General features: G+C 47.4%; 1 protein-coding gene across 4 annotated transcripts in view; it reads right to left on the bottom strand.

Moving 5' to 3' along the window:
- Positions 1–23,420, bottom strand: part of LOC147709852 (NACHT, LRR and PYD domains-containing protein 12-like) — a 410,205-nt gene that overhangs the window by 28,981 nt on the left and 357,804 nt on the right. For all 4 annotated transcript variants that reach the window (XM_086928301.1, XM_086928300.1, XM_086928303.1 and 1 more), the window contains one exon: positions 8,067–8,237. In XM_086928301.1, the coding sequence (XP_086784427.1) occupies positions 8,067–8,237 (171 nt within the window). The remainder of the gene's footprint in view (positions 1–8,066; positions 8,238–23,420) is intronic.

Raw genomic sequence — 23,420 nt, 5'->3', positions numbered from 1 at the left:
GTTCAAGGAGGAATGGTGCAGTACCTAAAAAAAGACAAAGGACAGACTAGATGAATAGTATACAATTCAGACGTGACAACATGATAATTGGACATCGTAGTTCCCCAAGGGTTCTAGTTGTAGGAGGCATTTAAGAGAAAACAAAATCATGTTGTCTAGATGCGCGGTAGGACTCATATTTAAAATAAACTACTAGAATAGGCGTCAGCTATTGGGTCTCATTTAGAGCAGTGTGTAAGGGTACATTGACGATTACTCTCGGTGATCACGGCAACATAAAAAACGGCACGTTGTGCAAAGCCACGTTTATGTTGTTCTCATGCTTTAGCTGAAATAACCTTTGCTCCAAGTCTTAGCATGAAATAACATTCTCGAGGGCCTAAAATTCACATCGAATTAAAACGTACAAAACTGTAATGCACGGAGTGAAAAGCACAATGAAAAGGAGCGAAATGAAACGGGTGGGAAAAGCAGAAACAGCAAAACTTTTGTGTTAGGGACAGCGTGACAGGAATAAAAAGGCTACATGTGGGAAAACAGATGTGGGAAAAGGAGAAAGAGGCTCGGGTACGTGAAGCTCCAAGTGTAAGAGAGAGGAGGTATCCGAAGTTAGGGAGAACGGAGTTTACCTGTGGATGGTAGTCTGGCATCTAGTGTTGAAAAGCGGCGCTGTGTCGGAAAGGGATAAAACAACACGAGTTAACTGGGTCAAGTAAAACTCGGTGCCGGGGCAGTAACAACATACTAAGCAAGAAAGCGATCGTGGTCACTAGGAGGCTTACCGCCAGAGAAGAACGGATCACTGTCTGGCAGCGTCAACGGAACTTCTGATGGTGTGATGCACGTTTCAGGGCGGGTACGTCCTGATCTGTGTGCTGTTGGGGAGAGGGTGGAGGCGGGAGTCCCGTTAATAAGGGGCTGATAAAGAGAGATTGGAGTGGTGGAGGAAGGCAAATAAACAGCCCCTTACCTGTAGGAGTGAGGTATCATGCACGGGTATGTGCAAACAGGAAGCTCATCATCCGGGTTGTGGATGATGTCGGGTTGCCTCATTTGCGTATATGAAGAGGAGAGATAGGCTGTGATTGGTGTCTTAGGAGGCAGGCGGGGCAAACTTCCGGCGTCCTGTAGACAAACACTAGAGCGTGAACCAGCAGGCTCTAGGGGAACAGAAGTCTGGTGGAGTGTAACCCAAATGGGACAAGGGCGCGTGTGGACTACGATAACGGAAGTGTGGGGAGAATGTGGCCTAGATGATGCACAAAGGAAATGGTGGAGTGTAAAATACAAATGTAAACCGTTTGAGTAAAATAAGTTCAGAAGGTGATAGTTTAAAAGGAAAAGAAAAAAGGAAGAAAATTGGCATGTGCCAAAGAAATGATTATTTAAGGTGCATATGTACAGGATAGGTGAGTTAGAGGATAGTCGTTAGATAGGTGAATTGGAGGTGTAGGCATCTATCAATAACAACATATTTAGATATCGGTTACATGTACAGTCTTAAATGATCGGCTGTATGGTGACATTGGTATAGTCATAACTGAGTGAAATTTTCAAACTTGGTCTGTGGAAATAGCGATTTACAATAAATAAAGAAAACATAATGTTTAAACAAAAGGGGATTATCAAAGGTTACAGACATCGTGTTCAGCACACAAAATGTACGATAATAGTTTAGCTGAAAAGCCTAATGGCTAGTAGGTAGGTCTCATGAGCCCAGGAAATGTTGCAGCTCATGGTCGATGTTGAGCCCCTCTTTTACAGAGTGCAAACGCATAATCCAGGTTGCTTCCAGTCTCCTCAGCTTCAGTTCACGGTTGCCCCCTCTTGTGCTAGGGTCTGTGACATCAATGCCAAAGAACGTGAGGATCTTGTTGGGTCCTTGTGAGGGGCATGTATTGACGTGATAAGCCGCAGGAGATCGCGTATCGTTGTTAAGCAAGGCCCTGATGTGTTCCATGATGCGTTCTTTCAGGGCCCTTATGGTGCTGCCCACGTAGTGTCTTTTACAGGCGCATTCAAGTATGTAGACAACATATTTTTTTTTGCTTTTTATGTTTCTCTTGATTTTGTAGCTCCGGTTGTTCCAATCTTTGAATTCCTTCGTACCACTGCGTGCCCATTTACATGCTCCACAGCAGCCACGTTTGTGGAAACCACAGGATATGCTGGTCATCCAGTTAGAAGTAGAGCTCTTGACTGGGAGGGTTGGGCTCAGTCTGTTTCCGAGTGTCCGACCTTTTCTGAAAGTGATTTGAGGTTTGGTTGGTAGAAGTTCCTTAAGTATGTTATCCTTTAGAAGGGTCTTCCAATGTTTGTTTAGACTTTGTCTCATCAAGTTGCTGATGTCGTTGTAATCGGTTATTAGTCTCGATGTTTGTTTAGTAGTTTTAGGCTTTTTGTTGTTAGACAAAGTGGTTTTTCTCTCAAAGTTGTGTATTCTCATTGTGGCTTTTCTGATGGGATCGGGTTTGTATCCTCGCCTATGGAACCTTTGACTCATGTTAGAGATTTCTTTGTCGAATTCTGACTGTTCGCTGCAGTTTCGTCTGGCTCTCGTTAATTCCCCATAGGGGATAGATTGTATCTGGTGAACAGGATGGTAACTAGATGCGTGAGTATGGAATTGCAGGAGGTTTCTTTTCGGTATAGTCTGCTCTGTAGAGTGTTATCCTTAAGGTAAAGCTCGATGTCAAGGAATGGTATATTTTTGACACTAGAGTGACTAGCTGCGCGGTAGGACTCATATTCAAAATAAACTACTAGAATAGGCATCAGCTATTGGGTCTCATTTAGAGCAGCGTGTAAGGGTACATTGACGTTTACTCGGTACATAACATTCTCGAGGGCCTAAAATTCACATCCAATTAAAACGTACAAAACTGTAATGCACGGAGTGAAAAGCACAATGAAAAGGAGCGAAATGAAACGGGTGGGAAAAGCAGAAACAGCAAAACTTTCGCATTAGGGACAGCATGACAGGAATAAAAAGGCCACATGGGGGGCAACGCGATTGTCATGGACAAATCTGACTATAACCAAGAGATTATGAGACAACTGCGGGATAACACTTGTAACACCGTTCTTGATGGCAACCCCACTGGCCCACTCTCCATTCTAATCAATAGAAACCTACAGGAATGGCACCCCCAAGGTCTACTAGATGAGGACGAAACCCTGTACTTAAAAGTAGTGAGACCTACCTATCTATGTTTATACATACTATCAAAAGTACACAAACAGGCGCCATTCCTACCTCGGAGACCCATCATCTCTGAAATTGGAGGACCAACAGAGAGACTAGAGACCATTGAAGCCAATGGTCAAAAATCTAGCATCACATATTCAAGACTCCAAACACATAGTAGGCATCTTAAGTGACATCCAATGGCAACCCAATATGATCATGGCCACACTAGATGTGGTGTCCTTATACACCTCGATCAACCCCACTTTAGGATTAGAGACAGTTACCAAAGCACTACATAATAGACCAGCAACACTATGGGCCCATACAAACATGATTATCTCTATGATGGACATTATACTTAACAATAATTGCTTTATCTACGAACAACAGTGGTACAAACAGACCAAAGGAGTAGCCATGGGCTCAAAATTTCCCCCTTCATTCGCCAACCTGTTCATGGGCGCACTTGAAAAAGGATGGATCTGGGGCACCCTGGACGGAATATATCATTTACTGGGGGGATATATTGACGATTGTCTCCTCCTGTGGTCCGGTTCGCAAGAACAACTAGACTCCTTCTGCACTCACCTGAACTCAAACAATATACCATTCCTTGACATCGAGCTGTACGTTAAGGATAACACTCTACAGAGCAGACTATACCGAAAGGAAACCTCCTGCAATGCCATACTCACGCATCTAGTTCCCATCCTGTTCACCAGATACAATCTATCCCCTATGGGGAATTCACGAGAGCTTTACAACACTAGATGGCACACTACCATCCACAGGTAAACCCAGTTCTCCCTAACTTCCGATTACCTCTTCTCTCATACACTTGGAGCTTCACGTACCCGAGCCTCTTTCCCCTTTTCCCACATCTGTTTTCCCACATGTGGCCTTTTTATTCCTGTCACGCTGTCCCTAACGCGAAAGTTTTGCTGTTTCTGCTTTTCCCACCCGTTTCATTTCGCTCCTTTTCATTTTGCTTTTCACTCCGTGCATTACAGTTTTGTACGTTTTAATTCGATGTGAATTTTAGGCCCTCGAGAATGTTATTTCATGCTAAGACTTGGAGTAAAGGTTATTTCAGCTAAAGCATGAGAACAACTTAAACGTGGCTTTGCACAACGTGCCGTTTTTTATGTTGCCGTGATCACCGAGAGTAAACGTCAATGTACCCTTACACGCTGCTCTAAATGAAACCCAATAGCTGACGCCTATTCTAGTAGTTTATTTTAAATATGAATCCTACCGCGCAGCTAGACAACATGATTTTGTTTTCTCTTAGATGCCTCCTACAACTAGAACTCTCGGGGAACTACGATCTCCAATTATCATGTTGTCACGTCTGAATTACATACTATGCATCTAGTCTGTCCTTTGTCTTCTTTTAGGTACCGCACCATTCCTCCTTGAACATCACTATAAATTCATTCATAGTTTCTCTAAATCTCTATTTAGAAACATGTACAACATACTGATCATGTTTTCTGATGTTCCTCATGTCCACACCGTATTAGCGCCCTTTTGCTACAGTCGCGCCTTTATACAGTAATGTGTAAGAATTGCTTATTAGTCCTCTCCCAGATCCAGCTACCGCATAAATATTTGTATTTGACATTACTTATTAGAAACTACTAGATTAGGATGTTTCCCTTCTTTTGGTTTAATCCACCATGTCACAACACAATTCGGGCCTATGTTGACTCTGTACTCCCAGTCACTTATTACGTTGTCTCTCCACTAAATAGGGTATCCACCAGTTCTAGGTGTTCCATTTCTGCTCACTTAAGTCACTATTGAAATTTCCACGTTTTCTAATCCATACACACATTATGTCCTTCCCAGCCCTGAAGAGTCACAGCCACAACACGGTGTGACGAAACACGTGTTGGCTATCTTTTCTTGTATATACGGATCAAGGCTGCACCATTAAATACACTTACTCTATGAAAATGGACTCTGTAATAATATATTGAACGTTTCAAAACTTTTGTGAGTTCTCACTTGAGGACAAGATTTCTAGAAAATCGTGTGTGCAGGACACTCTTTTCAAGTGTAGGATAACGTAGGGGTAAAAATTACTATTCCAACTCCTGAGAGTGCAACAGCAGGGACAGTGTGGATAACGTAGGGGTAAAAATTACTATTCCCACTCCAGAGAGCGCAACGGTAGGGAAAGTGTTGGATAGCGTAGAAGTTAAAAATAACATACTTATAAATAAATTAATACTTAAAAATAATTAATTAATTATTAAATAAATCTAAACTATTTACAAATACCAATAAATAATTATTAAAAGCATAATTACCAATGACAAATTAATTAACAATAAGTTAATAATAAATTCCAGTTAATATTAATTATAAACATTAAGTGACAATTAATAATTACTTATTAATATATAAAATAAAATATCAATAAATAATATTTAGTAATATTTAATTAATGATTAAACAACAATACATTAATTTTCATAACCAACAAATTATACTTTTAAATAATTACCAATTCATTATTAATATCCCAAAAATGAATTATCAATAGCCAACTATAAATGTAATAATTACTTAATTACATATCAATTACTTTACACATTATTCTCCTATAAACGCACAACACACTCCAGTAATAAAACAATACACTTAACATGATTATCAAATAATCAATTAATACAAATTATTCACCAATTAATAATTAATTACCAATAATATAATTATCAATACCAATTAATGAAAATAAATTATTACTTTATTACATTTAAATTACTTCCCACCGTATTCCCCTATAAACCCACAACATGCTACAGAACTTACACACAAACATTTATTACAATTAATTTATAATTCCTGAAAATTATTAATTAATTTAGTATGATTAAATTACTTCCCACCCTATTCCCCTATAAACCCACAACCCGCTACGGTACTAAAATACAAAATTAACTTAAAATAACATTGAAAAAATAAATAACACATACATATAAAATACAAAATAATATACATAACAATCATATAAATATCAATATTAGTAACATCAATATTAGTAACATTGATATTAGTAACATCAATATATTTGATATCAATATTACTAATTTCGATATAACTTACATCGATATTAAAAAAACAATATTAGTTATCTTTGATATTCTGTCCCCTTCGATATTAAAACAATCAATATTACTTACCTTCTATTTTCTGCCCCTTCGATATTATGATCTCGATATTATTGGCGGGCGATATTTTAGTTTCGATATTTTGGCTGCTCACCGCATGAAGGGACTTCGGCTCCACTCTGTTCTGCACTGGCCTGTCTGAGGGCCATTAATCGTTCAGTCTGAATGTCATTGGCTCGTTTGCCCTGCAAATGATGGCATTTTCTAATCTCATGTGTACACCCAACCAAAAATGAGTGCACTTCAGTATCAGGGCTGGTTGGTCAGTGCTTTCGTTTTCAACTTTCTCTTTTTATAGTTCCCCCTTCATTTCTTGCTTCTCCTCTTTTTATTTGAATGTTTCTTACGAGGATACTACAGCTCTCTAGGCAGTGCTTGCTGCTTCTTTCATCTGCAGTGCGCCGCATTCCACGTGGCCATTTCCTCTTAACAAGTAGACCATTATGCAATGCTGTTTTCCGTAGTGTACCAAAGTGTTACCATGCCAAGATGGCCGACAAGTTGGAGGTAAATGTGGTGGCCATGCTTGAACTTTAAAACAATTATACACTATTAACAATACCATTGCAAGAAGGACATCCACTACTTTGTTTAGTTTTGTTATTGCAAACATAAGTCACATGTATTTTGAAGGCAGCATGTTTTATTTTTCTATTTGCACACCTTTAATTATTTTTGCACCTGTTGTTGGGTTTGTGTGTGTTTTGATGCGGTTGTGTTAGAGGGTGAACGCAAGGATGAGTCAGTGGAATGATGAATGGATTCACGAGTGCAAAGGTAAGTGAGCGAGTGCGTCTACAGTGACTTACTGAGTGTCTATACCCATCAGTGACACAAGATTTACTGAGTGTTCACGCAATGCGCGGCAGCAAGCAAACTTACTGGACTGCATGAGCTGCAGAGAGCAGAACTGCAGCACATCTACAAAGCAGTGGAGCAGTTCTGGTCTTTGTAGGCCCCTTGTGCAGTAATACAAAGGTATCTGCATTGAGGTCTGCAAAGCATTATGCAGGAGAGGGTCCCTTCTTCTCAACCCACAGCACACATGAAAAGTGGAAAAGGCAAGGAGAAATAAAGGCTTCTACCTGTTTTACTAGCCTCACTTAGGTGCAGGATTGTGGTGCAAATCCATGTCTAAAAGTCTTTGTAGATACAAATCTACGTCAAAGACCATGGGTGTTATCCAAGAGAAGACCTGAGAAGTGGAAGGCAGCCGATTGCACTACATGATGTCACTTTTTGCTAATAACGCAAATTGCCATTAGCGCTGGTTTGTAAACCCCAAATAGGATTTCATGTCAGATAAACCTGATGGAAAAACCTTTGTAAATCTGGCTCTGATTTACAGATCACAGGGATGTCATCAGCTAGCGCTTGGTTTTCTCAGCCTTATTACTAGTAGGAGAGGTGTGGCGCAGCAGCCAGAGTGGCTGACTCCAGAGCATGGGGCTCACGGTTCGATCCCGGGTGCCGGTGGCAGCTCAGCACCGTGTGACACTGAACAATAGCTCACTTAATCTCCCCAACGGCCAGAGCGCCTAGAAACCCTTAAGGGCGATATGTTCACGCTTTACAAATAGGAATTATTATTATTATTATTATTATTATTACTGAGTAAAAAAGTCTCAGAAGAGAGTCCGGAATGGTAGGCACACCGCACAATCATTACAATCAAGTTACAGCCTTTTTCTACTTACTCCAGTTTCTGTATTCGGCATTCTGGGTGCTTCACTCCTTCACACAGCAGGATCGCGCCTGCGTCTTCGATGCCGTTACCTGTCAGGTGGACCTCCATGAGAGACCGGTTGGTACTTATAGCAGATGAAAGATAGCCACAGCACGAGTGCGAGAGGCCGCTGTGGCACAACCTGCGGAGGACAGATACACAGCACTGTAAAGGTGGCCAGTGGTCCCTGTGAGATATCTTTTACAGCTCTGCACTGCACACCCACAAAAAGAGACAGTGTCAGGAAAACTGTGCTCACATGACCATTGAGCAGAGGAAAGTGTGCAGGAAATGTACAGAGAGGAGGAGAAAATGGAAGCTCTGGGGGTCTTACACCAAAGAAGAGATGTCCTTGAGGAAGAACAGAGGTGTGCACACTCTTCCTTCCTTCACATCTGGAACTGCACTCTGCAACAGAGAGTTTAAAAGTCTATTCTTGTGAATTACAGGCACTGTCATCTTCAGTTTTCTTTTTAAATGTCTGATCTTTGTACATGCATTACTCATTCACATATCAAACACTGATCCTCAAGTCCTGAAAGTTGATTGATAATCCTTGTTTGATATTCCCTGGTTAGAAATTGGTTCACAGTAATACAATTTTTCTTTTATAAAATTAAAAGAAAGCTAAATGGGTTGGTAAGTGTTTAAAAGAGATGTACCCAGTGGCCCAGAGGGGATAAAACATAGCAAGCCTCTAACCCTAATTATCAAATATTTAATAATACCAAGGTTCTACACAGCACTTTGGGAAGTGGCAAACCGAAGCCAATTAAACAATAACTTCTATTTAGTCTATTTTCTCTCAATGACATTGATGGACACAGTGAGAGGAACCTCTAAATAAGACAGAAGGTCACATGCTGATCCAGACTTCGAGAGGGGGATACCAGTGACTGACACAAGTGGAGTGAACACACATTGTGAAAGTTGTGATTCACTGTAAGAAAACAAGGCTTCTTGAAGATGCCCCCCCCCCCCCCCACGTTTTACCCCTATTTGGATTACTAGATGCTGGGTTTCGACTCTGACAGTGCACTGAAGCATGCAAACCAGACTCTTTTTAAAACTGAGGTAAGTAATTGGCAACCCTAATTGACAAAGACCATACCTCCCTTATATGTGCCTGGTGAGTGGTACTTGTGGCACCCAGGGCACGCGTGTTATAGGGGTCCCAGGGCTTGCAGCCCTGATTGTGCCACTCTGAGTGACCGAAGTAAACTACGGACAGCAGGGCTGCCATTGAGTACCATCTGCTCCATTACGACTTTGTCATCACCATGTGTGGCAAAGTCACTGCACTGCTTTTAGTACATGTCAGTCACCCCTAAAGAATGCCGCCTGAGCCCATGATGCAGGGTTCTGTATATTGACGGTGTAGACTGTAAGCACAAGTTTATATTTCTTTATAGTGTCTTTACTATTAAAGTACACTATAAGTGATAGGCAGTTTTTGGACTTTGCCCTTCTGGCAGGTTCACCCCTGAACTTTTTGTTACATAATTATAGTGATTTCTGGTCTTTGCGCACTTTGTCACTGAGTCCCAGTGTAAAGTGCGTGCGCTCTCTGAGTGCGTGTGTGAGATTGGCCTGCCCTCCCATAGGAGTTCATGGGGGATATGTGTGTCCATGGTAGTTCCTCATGTGTGGGGAGTGCAGGGTCGAGTTTGGTATGTGCGGACTCGTGTGATTAAATGCTGTGCGATGATGTGCGTAGATTTATTGTGTCTAGTGTGGAAGTGCCACTTCTAGAAGTTGGCCTGTCTGTGCAGTGAATATGATTTGGCTGTCTGGCTTGTGATTGGCTGGAGCTGGCTGGTGTGCCTGGCTCCAGGAGTCAGGATGGGTCTGCCCCGTTGGTGAATAAGGAGATCTGCATGTTGATGGCAGGGAGGGGCTGCACCTGGGACCTGAATAGGGCTCGGCCTTCCCTAGACAATGCTGGCTCCGCCCCCTGTGGTGCGACTGATGTTCCTAGCCTCTCCTGTGAATGGGAAGAGGGGCTAAGCACAACAAAGTGCTCCAAAACCAGTTGCATCTGTTTTTTCCCTAACTCTGTGCTACCAGAAAAAGGATTTGGGTGTATGAAAAGAGGCTGTGACCTCATGTAAAATGTTCTTGTGCTCAACTTGAATCTACCAGGGGCGTGCTGCTGCTGGGGCCCAGGGGAAGGGTTGCCTCCCTGGGCCCTGCCTAGCCCCTGGATCCTAACAGGAGGGAGCTTGCTGCTATTGGGCCCAGGAGGGACCACATGGGGGCTGTCGCTTTGCTGGAGTGCCCTGTGTGCTGGCCCCTGGGCCCTGCATTGCCCCTCCTAATGCCCAGGATCTCTGGGACCCCTCTTTACTTAGGGGGATCCTTCTTTGGGGGCTTTAGTAGTGGTTGTGCCCCAGCGCCCGGTAGGCACTTTATTTTGCATTTATTGGCAGAGCGCTGTCATGTTCACTGGGGAGGGGAGTGCTCCTGCCCTTTAGTGGCCCCTGTGGGTGCCCACCCCGCTTATGTAATTATTTAAGGGTGCCACCACTTTTTAAATGCACCTTAATGGATGCCCACCCTGTTTCTACCTTTATTTTGGAGTTCGAGGGTGCCCAGCCCTCGATATTGCCCCCGAGAAATCACCGCCGCAGCCGCGGGCAAAACCAGAAGTCAGGCAGCTTTGCGCCTGACAGTAGGCGGGACTTCCGGGTTGTCGAAGGAAGTCCCGCCCGCTGCAGCGCTGGGTGTGGCCAAAATCATGCCGCAGGAAGCAGCGTGAGAGTTGCGGGGCTCCCATGAGCAAGGGGGAGCCCCGGAGGAAGAATCTGCCCGGAGCCTCACCGGCTCCATTTAAAAGTCCCGGGTCCCTGGAGGGGGCCCAGGTGAAGTGAGGAGGTGGCAACAGCCACCAGTGGCAGCACGGGGCTCCCGAAAGAAACAGGGAAGCCCCGCGCCACAAGCAAAGCATGGCCGCCGAGTCCCGGGTCCCGAGAGGGGGCCCGGGTGAAGGCAGGGTTCTCGCACGGAGAGAGAGCCCGCCTGCACCGCCAACCGGAGGAGCCCCCTGCTAGAGACTAGCCCTGTGAGTGTTAAAGGGCTGGGGGGGAGCTCCGGTATGCCTAAAGGTGCCTGGAAGGCACGGGGACAGAGATGTGCTTCTGGGCGGCCCGCCTTACAGTGGGACGCTCCAACAGTAGGGCAGGTTTTCTTTATGAGCCCGGTGTGGCTCCAACCCAGGCCATATTTGTTTAAAGGAGCCTGGGTGGCTCCCCCTGCCCCACAGAAGCCTGTGCTGAGCCCCACGGCTCCAACCTGGGGCCCATTTGTTTCAGAACCTAGAGGGCTCCCAAAATACACCAGTTATGCTAGAGCCAGATGGATCCAACCTGTGAGAGCACATTTGACCTACAGAGCCTAAAAGGGCTCCAACCGGTGCAGCATTTGTTCATGAGCCTAGATGGCTTACCCGCCTCGCAGCCTGTGTCCTAGAGCCTAGAGGGCTCCAAACCTGTGGCGCAGTTTTGTTCCTAAGGGCCAGTGAGAGCCCATGCCACAATGTGTCATTTTCAGCTGCCCAGCAAGTAGTGGGCAGCTGCACCGTTTAGGTTCTTTCTTTCTAGGGACATGTCTTTGGACTCAGGAGTGAGTTGTACTCCTTCGCGCCTAATTTGGCCTTCCACAGCTGCACACACTTAGTGTCAGCTGCAGCGTTTAGGCCCTGTTCATTGGTTTCAGCTGCCCAGCAAGTAGTGGGCAGCTGCTACATTTAGGTTTTTGCACAGTGGCGCAGTCTGGACCTTAATGTGATTTATGTACTACTTTTTGGTGTTAGGAAATGTACTATGTGTAGTATGTTTTGCACACCCTGTCTTGATACCTCCAGATGTGATAGGAGGTTGTTTTACCCTATTAGGTTGATGTTAGGGAGATTGTACTTCCCTGTGTGATTTCCGCCCCTAGTGTAAGGTTTTACTTAGGTGGTGAGGGTCTAATGGAGTTAGGCTGTTGCAAGTGCAGTGATTATCAGTGTTTACTGACTGTATGTTCTATGACCTGTTTTTACTTGTATGCTTTAGTTCACCTTTACCAAGTTCACTTTGTGATGATCCTGACACTGGTCCATGTGGCCCGGTCAGGTGTACATAATCCCTTGTAAATATTGCCTGTGCGAGTTGGCACAATGTACACCCTGTGTTTATTGTTCTGATAATATAACCTTGTGTGGAGTTCCTTTTGTGGGGGGCCTGGGATGTTGTTACTGGTGGGTGCGTGCGCAAATGCTTTACACATTGCCTCCGGGATCTGCCTTACTGCTCGTGTCATGTTGCCAAGGGGGTGAGCAGGGGTTATCTTTGGAGTGTGACTCCCTTGCCCTAACAGTGATGTCCACAGATCTTCAGTGATGTCCACAGACATGAGGTGATATCTGCCCACAGAGTGCAATGATTTTCACAGAAGTGCAGTGATGTACGTCCACAGATGTGCAATGATGTACGTCCACAGATGTGCAATGATGTCCACAGATATGCAGGGATGGCCACAGTCCACAGATGCGCAATGATGTCCATAGATCTGCAGTGATGTCCACAGACATGCAGTGATGTCCACAGACACACATTGATGTCCACAGATGGGCAGGTATGTCCACAAACAAGCAGTGATGTCCACAGATGTGCAGTGAAGGCCACAGACACACATGATATCCACAGATGGGCAGTTATGTCCACAGACAAGCAGCGATGTCGACAGATGTGAAGTGATGTCCAGACACACAGTGATAGCCACAGATCTGCAGTGATATCCACAGATGTGCAGTGATGTCCACAGATGGGCAGTGATGTCCATAGATAAGCACGGATGTCCACAGATCTGCAGTGAAGCCCACAGGCAAGCAGTGATGTCCATAGATGTGCAATGAAGGCCACAGACACCCAGTGATGGCCACAGATGTGTAGTGATATCCACAGAAACGCAGTGATTTCCACAGATTTGCAGTGATGTCCACAGACACACAGTGATGTCCACGGTTGTTGTGCAGGTATGTCCACAGATCTACAGTGATGTCTACAGATTGTAGTGAAGGCCACAAACACACAGTAATATCTGCAGAAGTGCAGTGATTTGCACAGAAATGCAATGATGTTCATAGATCTGTAGTGATGTCAGCAGACATGCAGTGATGTCCACAGATCTGCAGCGATGTCCACAGATGTGCAGTGAAGGCCACAGACACACAGTGATGTCCACAGATGTGCAGGTATGTCCACAGACAAGCAGAGATGTCCACAGATGTGCAATGATGCCCCCAGATGTGCAGTGATGTCCAAATATGTGGAATGATGTCCACAGATGTGCTGTGATGTCCATAGATGCACAGTGATGTCCACAGATCTGCAGTGATATCCGCAGATGTGCAGTGATGTCCACAGATGGGCAGTGATGTCTATAGATAAGCACGGATGTCCACAGATCTGCAGTGAAGCACACAGGCAAGCAGTGATGTCCATAGATGCACAATGAAGGCCACAGACACCCAGTGATGACCACAGATGTGTAGTGATATCCACAGAAACGCAGTGATTTCCACAGATTTGCAGTGATGTCCACAGACACACAGTGATGTCCACAGATGTGCAGGTATGTCCACAGACACACAGTGATATCCACAGACGTTCAGGTATGTCCACAGATCTACAGTGATGTCTACAGATGTGCAGTGAAGGCCATAAACACACAGTGATATCTGCAGAAGTGCAGTGATTTGCACAGAAATGCAATGATGTCCATAGATCTGTAGTGATGTCAGCAGACATGCAGTGATATCCAGAATCTGCAGTGATGTCCACAGATGTGCAGTGAAGGCCACAGACACACAGTGATGTCCACAGATGTGCAGGTATGTCCACAGACAAGTAGAGATGCCCACAGATGTGCAATGATGTCCAAATATGTGGAATGATGTCCACAGATGTGCTGTGATGTCCATAGATGCACAGTGATGTTCACAGACATGCAGTGATGTCCACTGATGGACAGTGTTTTCCACAGATGCACAGTCATGTCCAAAGATGTGCAGTGATGTCCACAGATGTGCAGTGATGTCCACATATGTGCAGTGATGTCCACACATGTGCAATAATGCACAAATATGTGCAATGATTTCCACAGATGTGCAGTGATGTCCACAGATGTGCAATGATGTCCACATATGTGCAGTGAAGACCACAGACACACAGTGATGTCCACAGATCTTCATGGATGTCCACAGATGTGCAGTGATGTCCACAGTAATGCAGTGATGTCCATAGATCTGCAGTGATGTCCACAGAGACACAGTGATGTCCACAGACGTGCAGGTATGTCCACAGACAAACAGTGATGTCCACAGATTTGCAGTGATGTCCAAATATGTGCAATTATGCCCCCAGTTGTGCAGTGATGTCCACAGATGTATAGTGATGTCCAAATATATGGAATGATGTCCACATATGTGCTGTGAAGACCACAGATGCACAGTCATGTCCACAGACATGCAGTGATGTCCACTGATGCACAGTGTTTTCCACAGATGTGCAGTGATGTCCACAGATGAGCAGTGATGTCCACGAATGCATAGTATTGTCCAGAGATGTGCAGTGATGTGCAGTGATGTCCATAGATGTGGAATGATGTCCACAGATGGGGAATGGTGTCCACAGATGTGCAATGATGTCCACAAATGTTTAATGATGTCCACAAATATGCAGTGATGTCCATAGATGCACAATGATGTCCACAGATGTGGAGTGATATCTATAGATGTGCAATGATGTCCACAAACGAGGAGTGATATCAACAGAGGTGTAATAATGCACACATACGTGCAGTGATGTCCACAGATGTGCAGTGATGTCCACAGATGTGCAATGATGCCACGGATGAGGAGTTATGTCCACATATTTGCAGTGATATCCAAATATGTGCAATTATGCCCCCAGTTGTGCAGTGATGTCCACAGATGTAGAGTGATGTCCAAATATATGGAATGATGTCCACATATGTACGGTGAAGACCACAGATGCACAGTGATGTCCACAGACATGCAGTGATGTTAACTGATGCACAGTGTTTTCCACAGATGTGCAGTGATGTCCACAGATGAGCAGTGATGTCCACAGATGCATAGTATTGTCCAGAGATGTGCAGTGATGTCCATAGATGTGGAATGATGTCCACAGATTGGGAATGGAGTCCACAGATGTGTAATGATGTCCAAAAATGTTCAATGATGTCCACAGATATGCAGTGATGTCCATAGATGCACAATGATGTCCACAGATGTGGAGTGATATCTATAGATGTGCAATGATGTCCACAAACGAGCAGTGATATCAACATAGGTGTAATTATGCACACAAACGTGCAGTGATGTCCACAGATGTGCAGTGATGTCCAAAGATGTGCAGTGATGTCCACAGATGTGCAATGATGCCACGGATGAGGAGTTATGTCCACAGATCTACAGTGATGTCCACAGATGTGCAGTGATGTCAACAGAAATACAGTGATGTCCATAGATATGCAGTGATGTCCACAGAAGCACAGTGATGTCCGCAGAAATGCAGTGATGCCCACAGATCTGCAGTGATGTCCACAGATCTACAGTGATGTCCACAGATGTGCAATGATGCCACGGATGAGGAGTTATGTCAAAAGATCTACAGTGATGTCCACACATGTGCAGTGAAGGCCACAGACTCACAGTGATGTCCACAGATGTGCAGTGATGTCCACAGAAATACAATGATGTCCATAGATATACAGTGATGTCCACAGACACACAGTGATGTCCACAGATGTGCAGTGATGTCCACAGACAAGCAGTGATGTCCACAGAAGCAGTGATGTCCGCAGAAATGCAGTGATTCCCACAGATCTGCAGTGATGCCCACAGATCTGCAGTGATGTCCACAGATCTGCAGTGATGTCCATAGATCTGCAGTGATGTCCACAGACACACAGTGGTGTCCACAGACATGCAGTGGTGTCCACAGACATGCAGTGATGTCCACAGATATTCAGTGATGTCCACAGAAATGCAGTGATGTTCACAGATCTGCAGTAATGTCCACAGATCTGCAGTGATGTCCATAGATCTGCAGTGATGTCCACAGACGTGCAGGTATGTCCACAGACAAGCAGTGATGTCCACAGATGTGCAGTGAAGGCCACAGACACACAGTGATGTCCACAGATGTGCAGTGATGTCCATAAGAAACACAGTGATATCCACAGATCTGCAGTGGTGTCCACATACATGCAGGGATGTCCACAGATCTGCGGTGATGTCTACAGATCTACAGTGAAGTCCTCGGATCTGCAGTGAAGGCCACAGACACACAGTGATGTCCACAGATGTGCATTGATGTCCACAGAGCTGCAGTGATGGTCAAAGATCTGCAGTGATGACCACAGACACACAGTGATGTCCACAGTCGTGCAGATATGTCCACCGAAAAGCAGTGATGTCCACAGATGTGCAGTGATGTCCACAGATGTGCAGTGATGTCCAAAGATGTGGAATAATGTACACAGATGTGCTGTGATGTCCACTGATGCACAGGAATGTCCACAGACATGCAGTGATGTCCACTGATACCACAGTGTTTCCACAGATGAGCAGTGATGTCCACAGATGTGCAGTGATGTCAACAGATGCATAATGATGTCCACAAATGTGCAGTGATGTCCACAGATGCGCAGTAATGCCTACAGATGTGCAATGATGTCCACAGATGTGCAGTAAGGCCTACAGATGTGCAGTGATGTCCACAGATGTTCTGTGAAGTCTGTGAAGTCTGTGAAGTGAAGTGGATGATGTTCACAGATGTTCACAGATGTGCAGGGATGCCCACAGATGTGTAGTAATGTCCACAGATGTGCAGTAATGTGCAGTGATGTCCATAGATGTGGAATTTATTTATTTATTTATGGGCTTGTAACGCGCCGGCATCACACCCGAAGGTGTATCTCCGCGCGGTGCTGTGAAGAAACAGGTCGGGCAGCGCTCCTACTAGAATAGAGTTGTCTTTAGGCATTTCCTGAAAGCTAGATGACTCGGGCATTCTCTGAGGGAAAGGGGAAGACTGTTCCACAGACGCGGGCCCATAATGGAAAGGGCGCGACCTCCCTGTCTAGTCTTGTTGTGTCTAGGAACCTGAAGTAATTGCTGATTGCTGGACCTAAGATTGCGGGAAGGGCGGTGGTATACAAATTTCTCGGCCAGATAGTGTGGACCGAGGTTGTGGAGACTCTTGTGCACCACACAGCAAATCTTAAATTCCACCCGTTTCCGGATGGGAAGCCAGTGGAGGGCCTTGAGGAGGGGCAAGGATGGAGTTCTAGGGGGGGCATTGGTCACCAGGCGGGCAGCAGTGTTCTGAACCACCTGAAGTTTATTAAGCACTCCTTCATTGGCTGCTAAGATGATGATGATGTCCACAGATGGGGAATGTTGTCCACAGATGTGCAATGATGTCCACAGATGTGCAGTGATGTCATAGATGCGCAATGTTGTCCACAGATGTGCAGTGATGTCCATAGATGCGCAATGATGTCCACAAACGAGCCGTAATGTTCACATGTGCAATAATGCCTACATATGTGCAGTGATTGTCCACAGATGTGTAGTAATGTCCACAGATGTGCAGTGATGTGCAGTGATGTCCGTATATGTAGAATGATGTCCACAGATGGTGAATGGTGTCCACAGATGTGCAATCATGTCCACAGATGTTCAATGATGTCCACAGATGTGCAGTGATGTCTATAGATGTGCAATGATGTCCACAGATGTTCAATGATGTCCACAGATGTGCAGTGATGTCATAAATGCGCAATGTTGTCCACAGATGTGCAGTGATGTCCGTAGATGCGCAATGATGTCCACAAACGAGCTGTAATGTTCACAGACGTGCAATAATGCCTACATATGTGCAGTGATGTCCACAGATGAGGGGTTATGTCCACAGATGTGCAGCGACATCCACAAATGCGCAATGAGTCCCCCAGAAGAGGTGAGTCCCTGGTCCCTTATATGAGTCCTACAGCAGAGGTGAGCAATCTGGCCCTTCTAGGACTACACCAGCAGTGGTGAGCCCTCCAGTCCGTCCAGGACCACACCAGCAGAGATGAGCTCTCCAGCCCTTCTAGGAGTCTCACCGCAGAGGAGAGACCTCTGGTGCTTCTACGACTCCCACAGCAGAGGGGATCCCTATGGTGCTTCTATGAGTCCCATAGCAGAGGTGAGCCCTCTGGTGCCTCTATGATCCCATCTCTGTACTGGGGTGAATGTATGACATTGTTCTGCATTCTGTCCATCAACTGTGATTTTTGTTTTTGTCACCCCGAGTGGGATGGGTATGCTCAGACGTGAGTTCCATGCTCTCCACACCACTGGATTCAAGCAAGCCGGGCTGAAGACGGCTGGAATGCCAAAAACCGGTCCTCGGAAGCTTGTTTCCGGTCCAGGGAAGGCATGGCTTGGCAGTTCGGGCTGGACTGTTCCCATGAGGCACAGGGTCAGACTGATTTGCATATGGCCATGTCTGAACTGGGGTGGTGTGGAGTGCAAAAAACGATGGATTTAGGCCCAGATCTCTGTACTGGGGTGAATGTATGACATTGTTCTGCATTCTGTCCATCAACTGTGATTTTTGCTTCTATGAGTCCCACAGCAGAGGTGAGCCCTCCAGTCCTTCTAGGAGTCCAACAGCTGAGGTGAGTACTCCGGCCCTTCTAGGAGTCCCACAGCAGGGGTGAGCCCTTCTAAGAGTCCCCCAGCCGAGGTGAGCCCTTCGGCCCTTCTAGGAGTCCCACTGAAGAGTTGAGCCCTCCGGCCCTTCTAGGAGTCCCACAGCAGAGGGGAGCCCTCTGGCCCTTTTATGAGTCTTGCAGTTGAGGTGAGCACTCCGGCCCTTCTAGGAGTCCCACAGCAGTGTTGAGCCCTCTGGCCCTTCTAGAAGTCCTAGAGCAGAGGTGAGCCCTCCCGCCCTTCTTGGAGTCCTACAGCAGAGGTGAGCCCTTCGGCCCTTCTAGGAGTCCCACTGAAGAGTTGAGCCCTCCAGTCCTTCTAGGAGTCCTGCAGCAGTGGTGATCCTTCTGGCCCCTTTAGGAGTCCCACAGCAGAGGTGAGCCCTCCGGCCCTTCTAGGAGTCCCACAGCCGTGGTGAGCCCTCAGGTCCTTCTGAGTCCCACAGCAGAGGTGAGCCCTTTGGCCCCTTTAGAAGTCCCACAACATAGGTTAACCCTCCAGCCCTTCTATGAGTCCCCCAGCGAGTTGAGCCCTCCGGCCCTTCTAGGAGTCCCACTGAAGAGTATAGCCCTCTGGCCCCTTTAGGAGTCCCGCAGCAGTGGTGAGCCCTCCGGCCCCTTTAGGAGCCCCGCAGCAGAGGTGAGCCCTCTAGCCCTTCTAGGAGTCCCACCGCAGAGGGGAGCCCTCTGGCCCTTCTAGGAGTCCCACAGCAGAGGGGAGCCCTCTGGCCCTTCTAGGAGTCCCCTAGCCGAGTTGAGCCCTCCGGCCCTTCTAGGAGTCCCACTGAAGAGTTAAGCCCTCCACCCCTTCAAGGAGTCCCACAGCAGTGGTGAGCCCTCTGGCCCCTTTAAGAGTCCCTCAGCCGAGGTGAGCCCTCCAGCCCTTCTATGAGTCTCCCAGCCGAGGTGAGCCCTCCGGCCCTTCTAGGAGTCCCACAGCAGTGTTGAGCCCTCTGGCTCTTCTAGGAGTCCCGCAGCAGAGGTGAGCCTTCTGGCCCTTCTAGGAGTCCCACAGCAGTGGTGAGCCCTCCGGCCCTTCTAGGAGTACCACTGCAATGTTGAGCCCTCTGGCCCTTCTAGGAGTCCCCCAGCAGAGGTGAGCCCTCTGGCCCTTCTAGGAGTCCCGCAGCAGTGGTGAGCCCTCTGGCCCTTCTAGAAGTCCCACAGCAGAGGTGAGCCCTCTGGCCCTTCTAGGAGTCCCACAGCAGTGGTGAGCCCTCTGGCCCCTTTAGGAGTCCCGCAGCAGTGGTAATCCCTCCGGCCCCTTTAGGAGTCCCGCAGCAGAGGTGAGCCCTCTGGCCCCTTTAGGAGCCCCGCAGCAGAGGTGAGCCCTCCGGCCCTTCTAGGAGTCCCACAGCAGTGGTGAGCTCTCAGGCCCCTTTAGGAGTTTTGCAGCAGAGGTGAGCCCTCCGGCCCTTCTAGGAGTCCCACAGCAGTGGTGAGCTCTCAGGCCCTTCTGAGTCCCACATCAGAGGTGAGCCCTCTGGCCCCTTTAGAAGTCCCACAACATAGGTGAACCCTCCAGCCCTTCTATGAGTCCCCCAGCCGAGGTGAGCCCTCTGGCTCTTCTAGGAGTCCCACAGCAGTGGTGAGCCCTCTGGCCCCTTTAGGAGTCCCGCAGCAGTGGTGAGCCCTCCGGCCCCTTTAGGAGTCCCGCAGCAGTGGTGAGCCCTCCGGCCCGTCTAGGAGTCCCACAGCAGTGGTGAGCTCTCAGGCCCTTCTGAGTCCCACATCAGAGGTGAGCCCTGTGGCCCCTTTAGAAGTCCCACAACATAGGTGAACCCTCCAGCCCTTCTATGAGTCCCCCAGCCGAGGTGAGCCCTCTGGCCTCTTTAGGAGTCCCGCAGCAGAGGTGAGCCCTCTGGCCCTTCTAGAAGTCCTAGAGCAGATCTGAGCCCTCCGGCTCCTTTAGGAGTCCCACAGCAGTGGTGAGCCCTCTTGCCCTTCAAGGAGTCCCACAGCAGTGGCGAGCCCTCTGGCCGCTTTAGGAGTCCCCCAGCTGAGGTGAGCCCTCCGGCCCTTCTATGAGTCCTGCAGCCGAGGTGAACCCTCCAGCCCTTCTAGGAGTCCCACAGCAGAGGGGAGTCCTATGGCCCTTCTATGAGTCCTGCAGCCAAGGTGAGCCCTCCGGCCCTTTTAGGAGTCCCACAGCAGTGGTGAGCCCTCTGGCCCCTTTAGGAGTCCCGCAGCAGAGGTGAGCCCTCCGGCCCCTTTAGGATCCCGGCAGCAGAGGTGAGCCCTCTGGCCCTTCTAGAAGTCCCACAGCAGAGGTGAGCCCTCCGACCCTTCTTGGAGTCCTAGAGCAGATCTGAGCCCTCCGGCCCTTCTTGGAGTCCTACAGCAGAGGTGAGCCCTCTGGCCCTTCTAGGACTACAATGTAGCACCAAAGCAGTATGGAGTTCCTGTAGGGTGGGGAAAGGAGTGAAGGAGGCTAGGTTGATCAACACCCTTACTCAGTAGTGGAGTGTGGGTGTCTTCCAATTTGGGAAGTGGGGCCCTCACACACCTATTTGGGTGTCTTGCTTTATCATAGGGCTTGCTCCTTGTCAGGCCGGCGCTGCAATGCCTGACGGGCACACTATGAGGGGCTCTTTGTCGGAGATCTTTTTCCCAAGCCTTACAGGTGAGGTGCATGTGAGGGGCCTAGTGGTGTGGATGTGAGGTAATGTGAGGAGAAATAAAACGAGGCAAGGCAAGGCATGAATTTGAATCTGCGAGCCAACTCGTCTCAATTAAAACCAGAATAGAGAAACCGCGGATTATGATGGTCGAAGGTGTCTCTATGTGTCTAGTCATGGTCAACATGTTTCTTGTCGTATGTGTGTAAATCACTTGGCAATTCTTCAGGACCTATCTTGATGCACTATCTACATGGGTGATTGGTTATGGAAAATGAACCAATCACTCTGATGATCTTTCAATGAGGTACCTTAATAATACAATTCATGGGACCAACGTAATTCGGGTTCAAGTCATGGCTCGTCAATAGTTAGGCAAAGCAATGATCATTACAAAAGTTAACATCATGAGTGTTCCTGGAAAACAGGTGCCGGGAACATATCCCTCGCTCTGCCTCGTGTGACCTTCCTGGGAGTCCCCCAGTGGAGGTGAGCCCTCCATCCCTTCTAAGAGTCCCACAGCAGAGGTGAGCCCTCGGTCCCTTCTAGGAGTCCCACAGCAGAGGTGAGCCCTCTGGCTCTTCAAGGAGTCCCACAGCAGATGTGAGCACTCTGGCCCTTCTAGGAATACGCCAGCAGAGATGAGGCCTCACCCTTCTAGAACTACACCAGCATAGGTGAGCCCTCCGTCCCTTCTAGAAGTCCCACAGCACAGGTGAGCTCTCCAGCCCTTCTAGGACTACACCAGCAGAAGTGAGTACTCTGGCCCTTCTATGAGTCACACAGCAAAGGTGAGTCCTCCAGCCCCTATAGAGTCGATCAGCACAGGTGAGCTCTCCAGCCCTTCTAGGAGTCCCACAGCAGAGGGGAGCCCTCTGGCTCTTCTAGGAGTCCCACAGCAGAGCGGAGCCCTCTGGCCCGTCTAGGAGCCCCCAGCAGAGGTGAACCCTCCAGCCCTTCTAGGACTTCCCCAGCTTGATGAACAAATGGATAATAAGACGGAAACGCTCAAGGCCTTAACAGCTGCTGGATGCACCAACGGGTGACTGGATGGGAACGTGCAGGGCCTTGACAGCTGATGGATGAACCAATAGATGGCAAGACGGGAACGCTCAACGACTTAACAGCTGCTGGAGGCGCCAATGGGTGACTAGAAGGGAATGTTCAGGGCCTTGACAACTGCTGTATGAATCAATGGAAGTCAAGAGAGGAACGCTCAAGGCCTTGACAATTGCTGGATGAACCAATGGATGACTACACTCAGGGCCTTGACCACTGCTGTATGAACAAATGGATAACAAGACGAGGAACGCTCAAGGCATGGACAGCTGCTGGATGAACCAATGGATGACTACACTCAGGGCCTTGACATCTGCTCTCAATGATGGGATATTTTAAGGAGAAATTATAAGGGATCAGTAGGTGGAAAAACAAACAGCAAGAAAGACAGAGCTGACTTTCCTCCACAGAGGATCTCACTTTGGGATAAGTGGTAGCTATTGGTAGCAGATTTGAGAATGATAGGACTTTGATGAAGGGGTCAGTGCGTGTGCGCAAACAAAATAAAGAGGCAGGTCATAAATAAAAGAAGGGTACTAAGGGAGGGAGGGACAATGTTCTTCTCTAAGTGGAAGTAGAATGCACTGAGGCAATGTGAAGACTTGTAAATGGTGAGACATGACATGTTTGAAATGTGAAAATAAAGTGTGTCTGGGGCCTGGAAGTGGACTCCAGGGATATGAAAGTGGCTGCAGAGAAACAAGAAGGCAGAGATACCCGTGGGGCGTAAGGGGCCCTTGGTGGTGGAGAATGTTGAAGCGTGTTGGATAGCGGACTCTGGGTCACCATATACTTTGATGGTAGCGGGGGGGGGGTTGAAAAGCTTCCTGGGATCTCTCCTAGTAAGTCCAATGCGGGGACGTTTACATCCTGCAAAG

The sequence above is a fragment of the Lissotriton vulgaris genome, chromosome 6, assembly GCF_964263255.1.
Source record: "Lissotriton vulgaris chromosome 6, aLisVul1.2, whole genome shotgun sequence".
Lineage (NCBI taxonomy): Eukaryota > Metazoa > Chordata > Amphibia > Caudata > Salamandridae > Lissotriton > Lissotriton vulgaris.
This window is presented reverse-complemented; position numbering and strand designations above follow the sequence as displayed.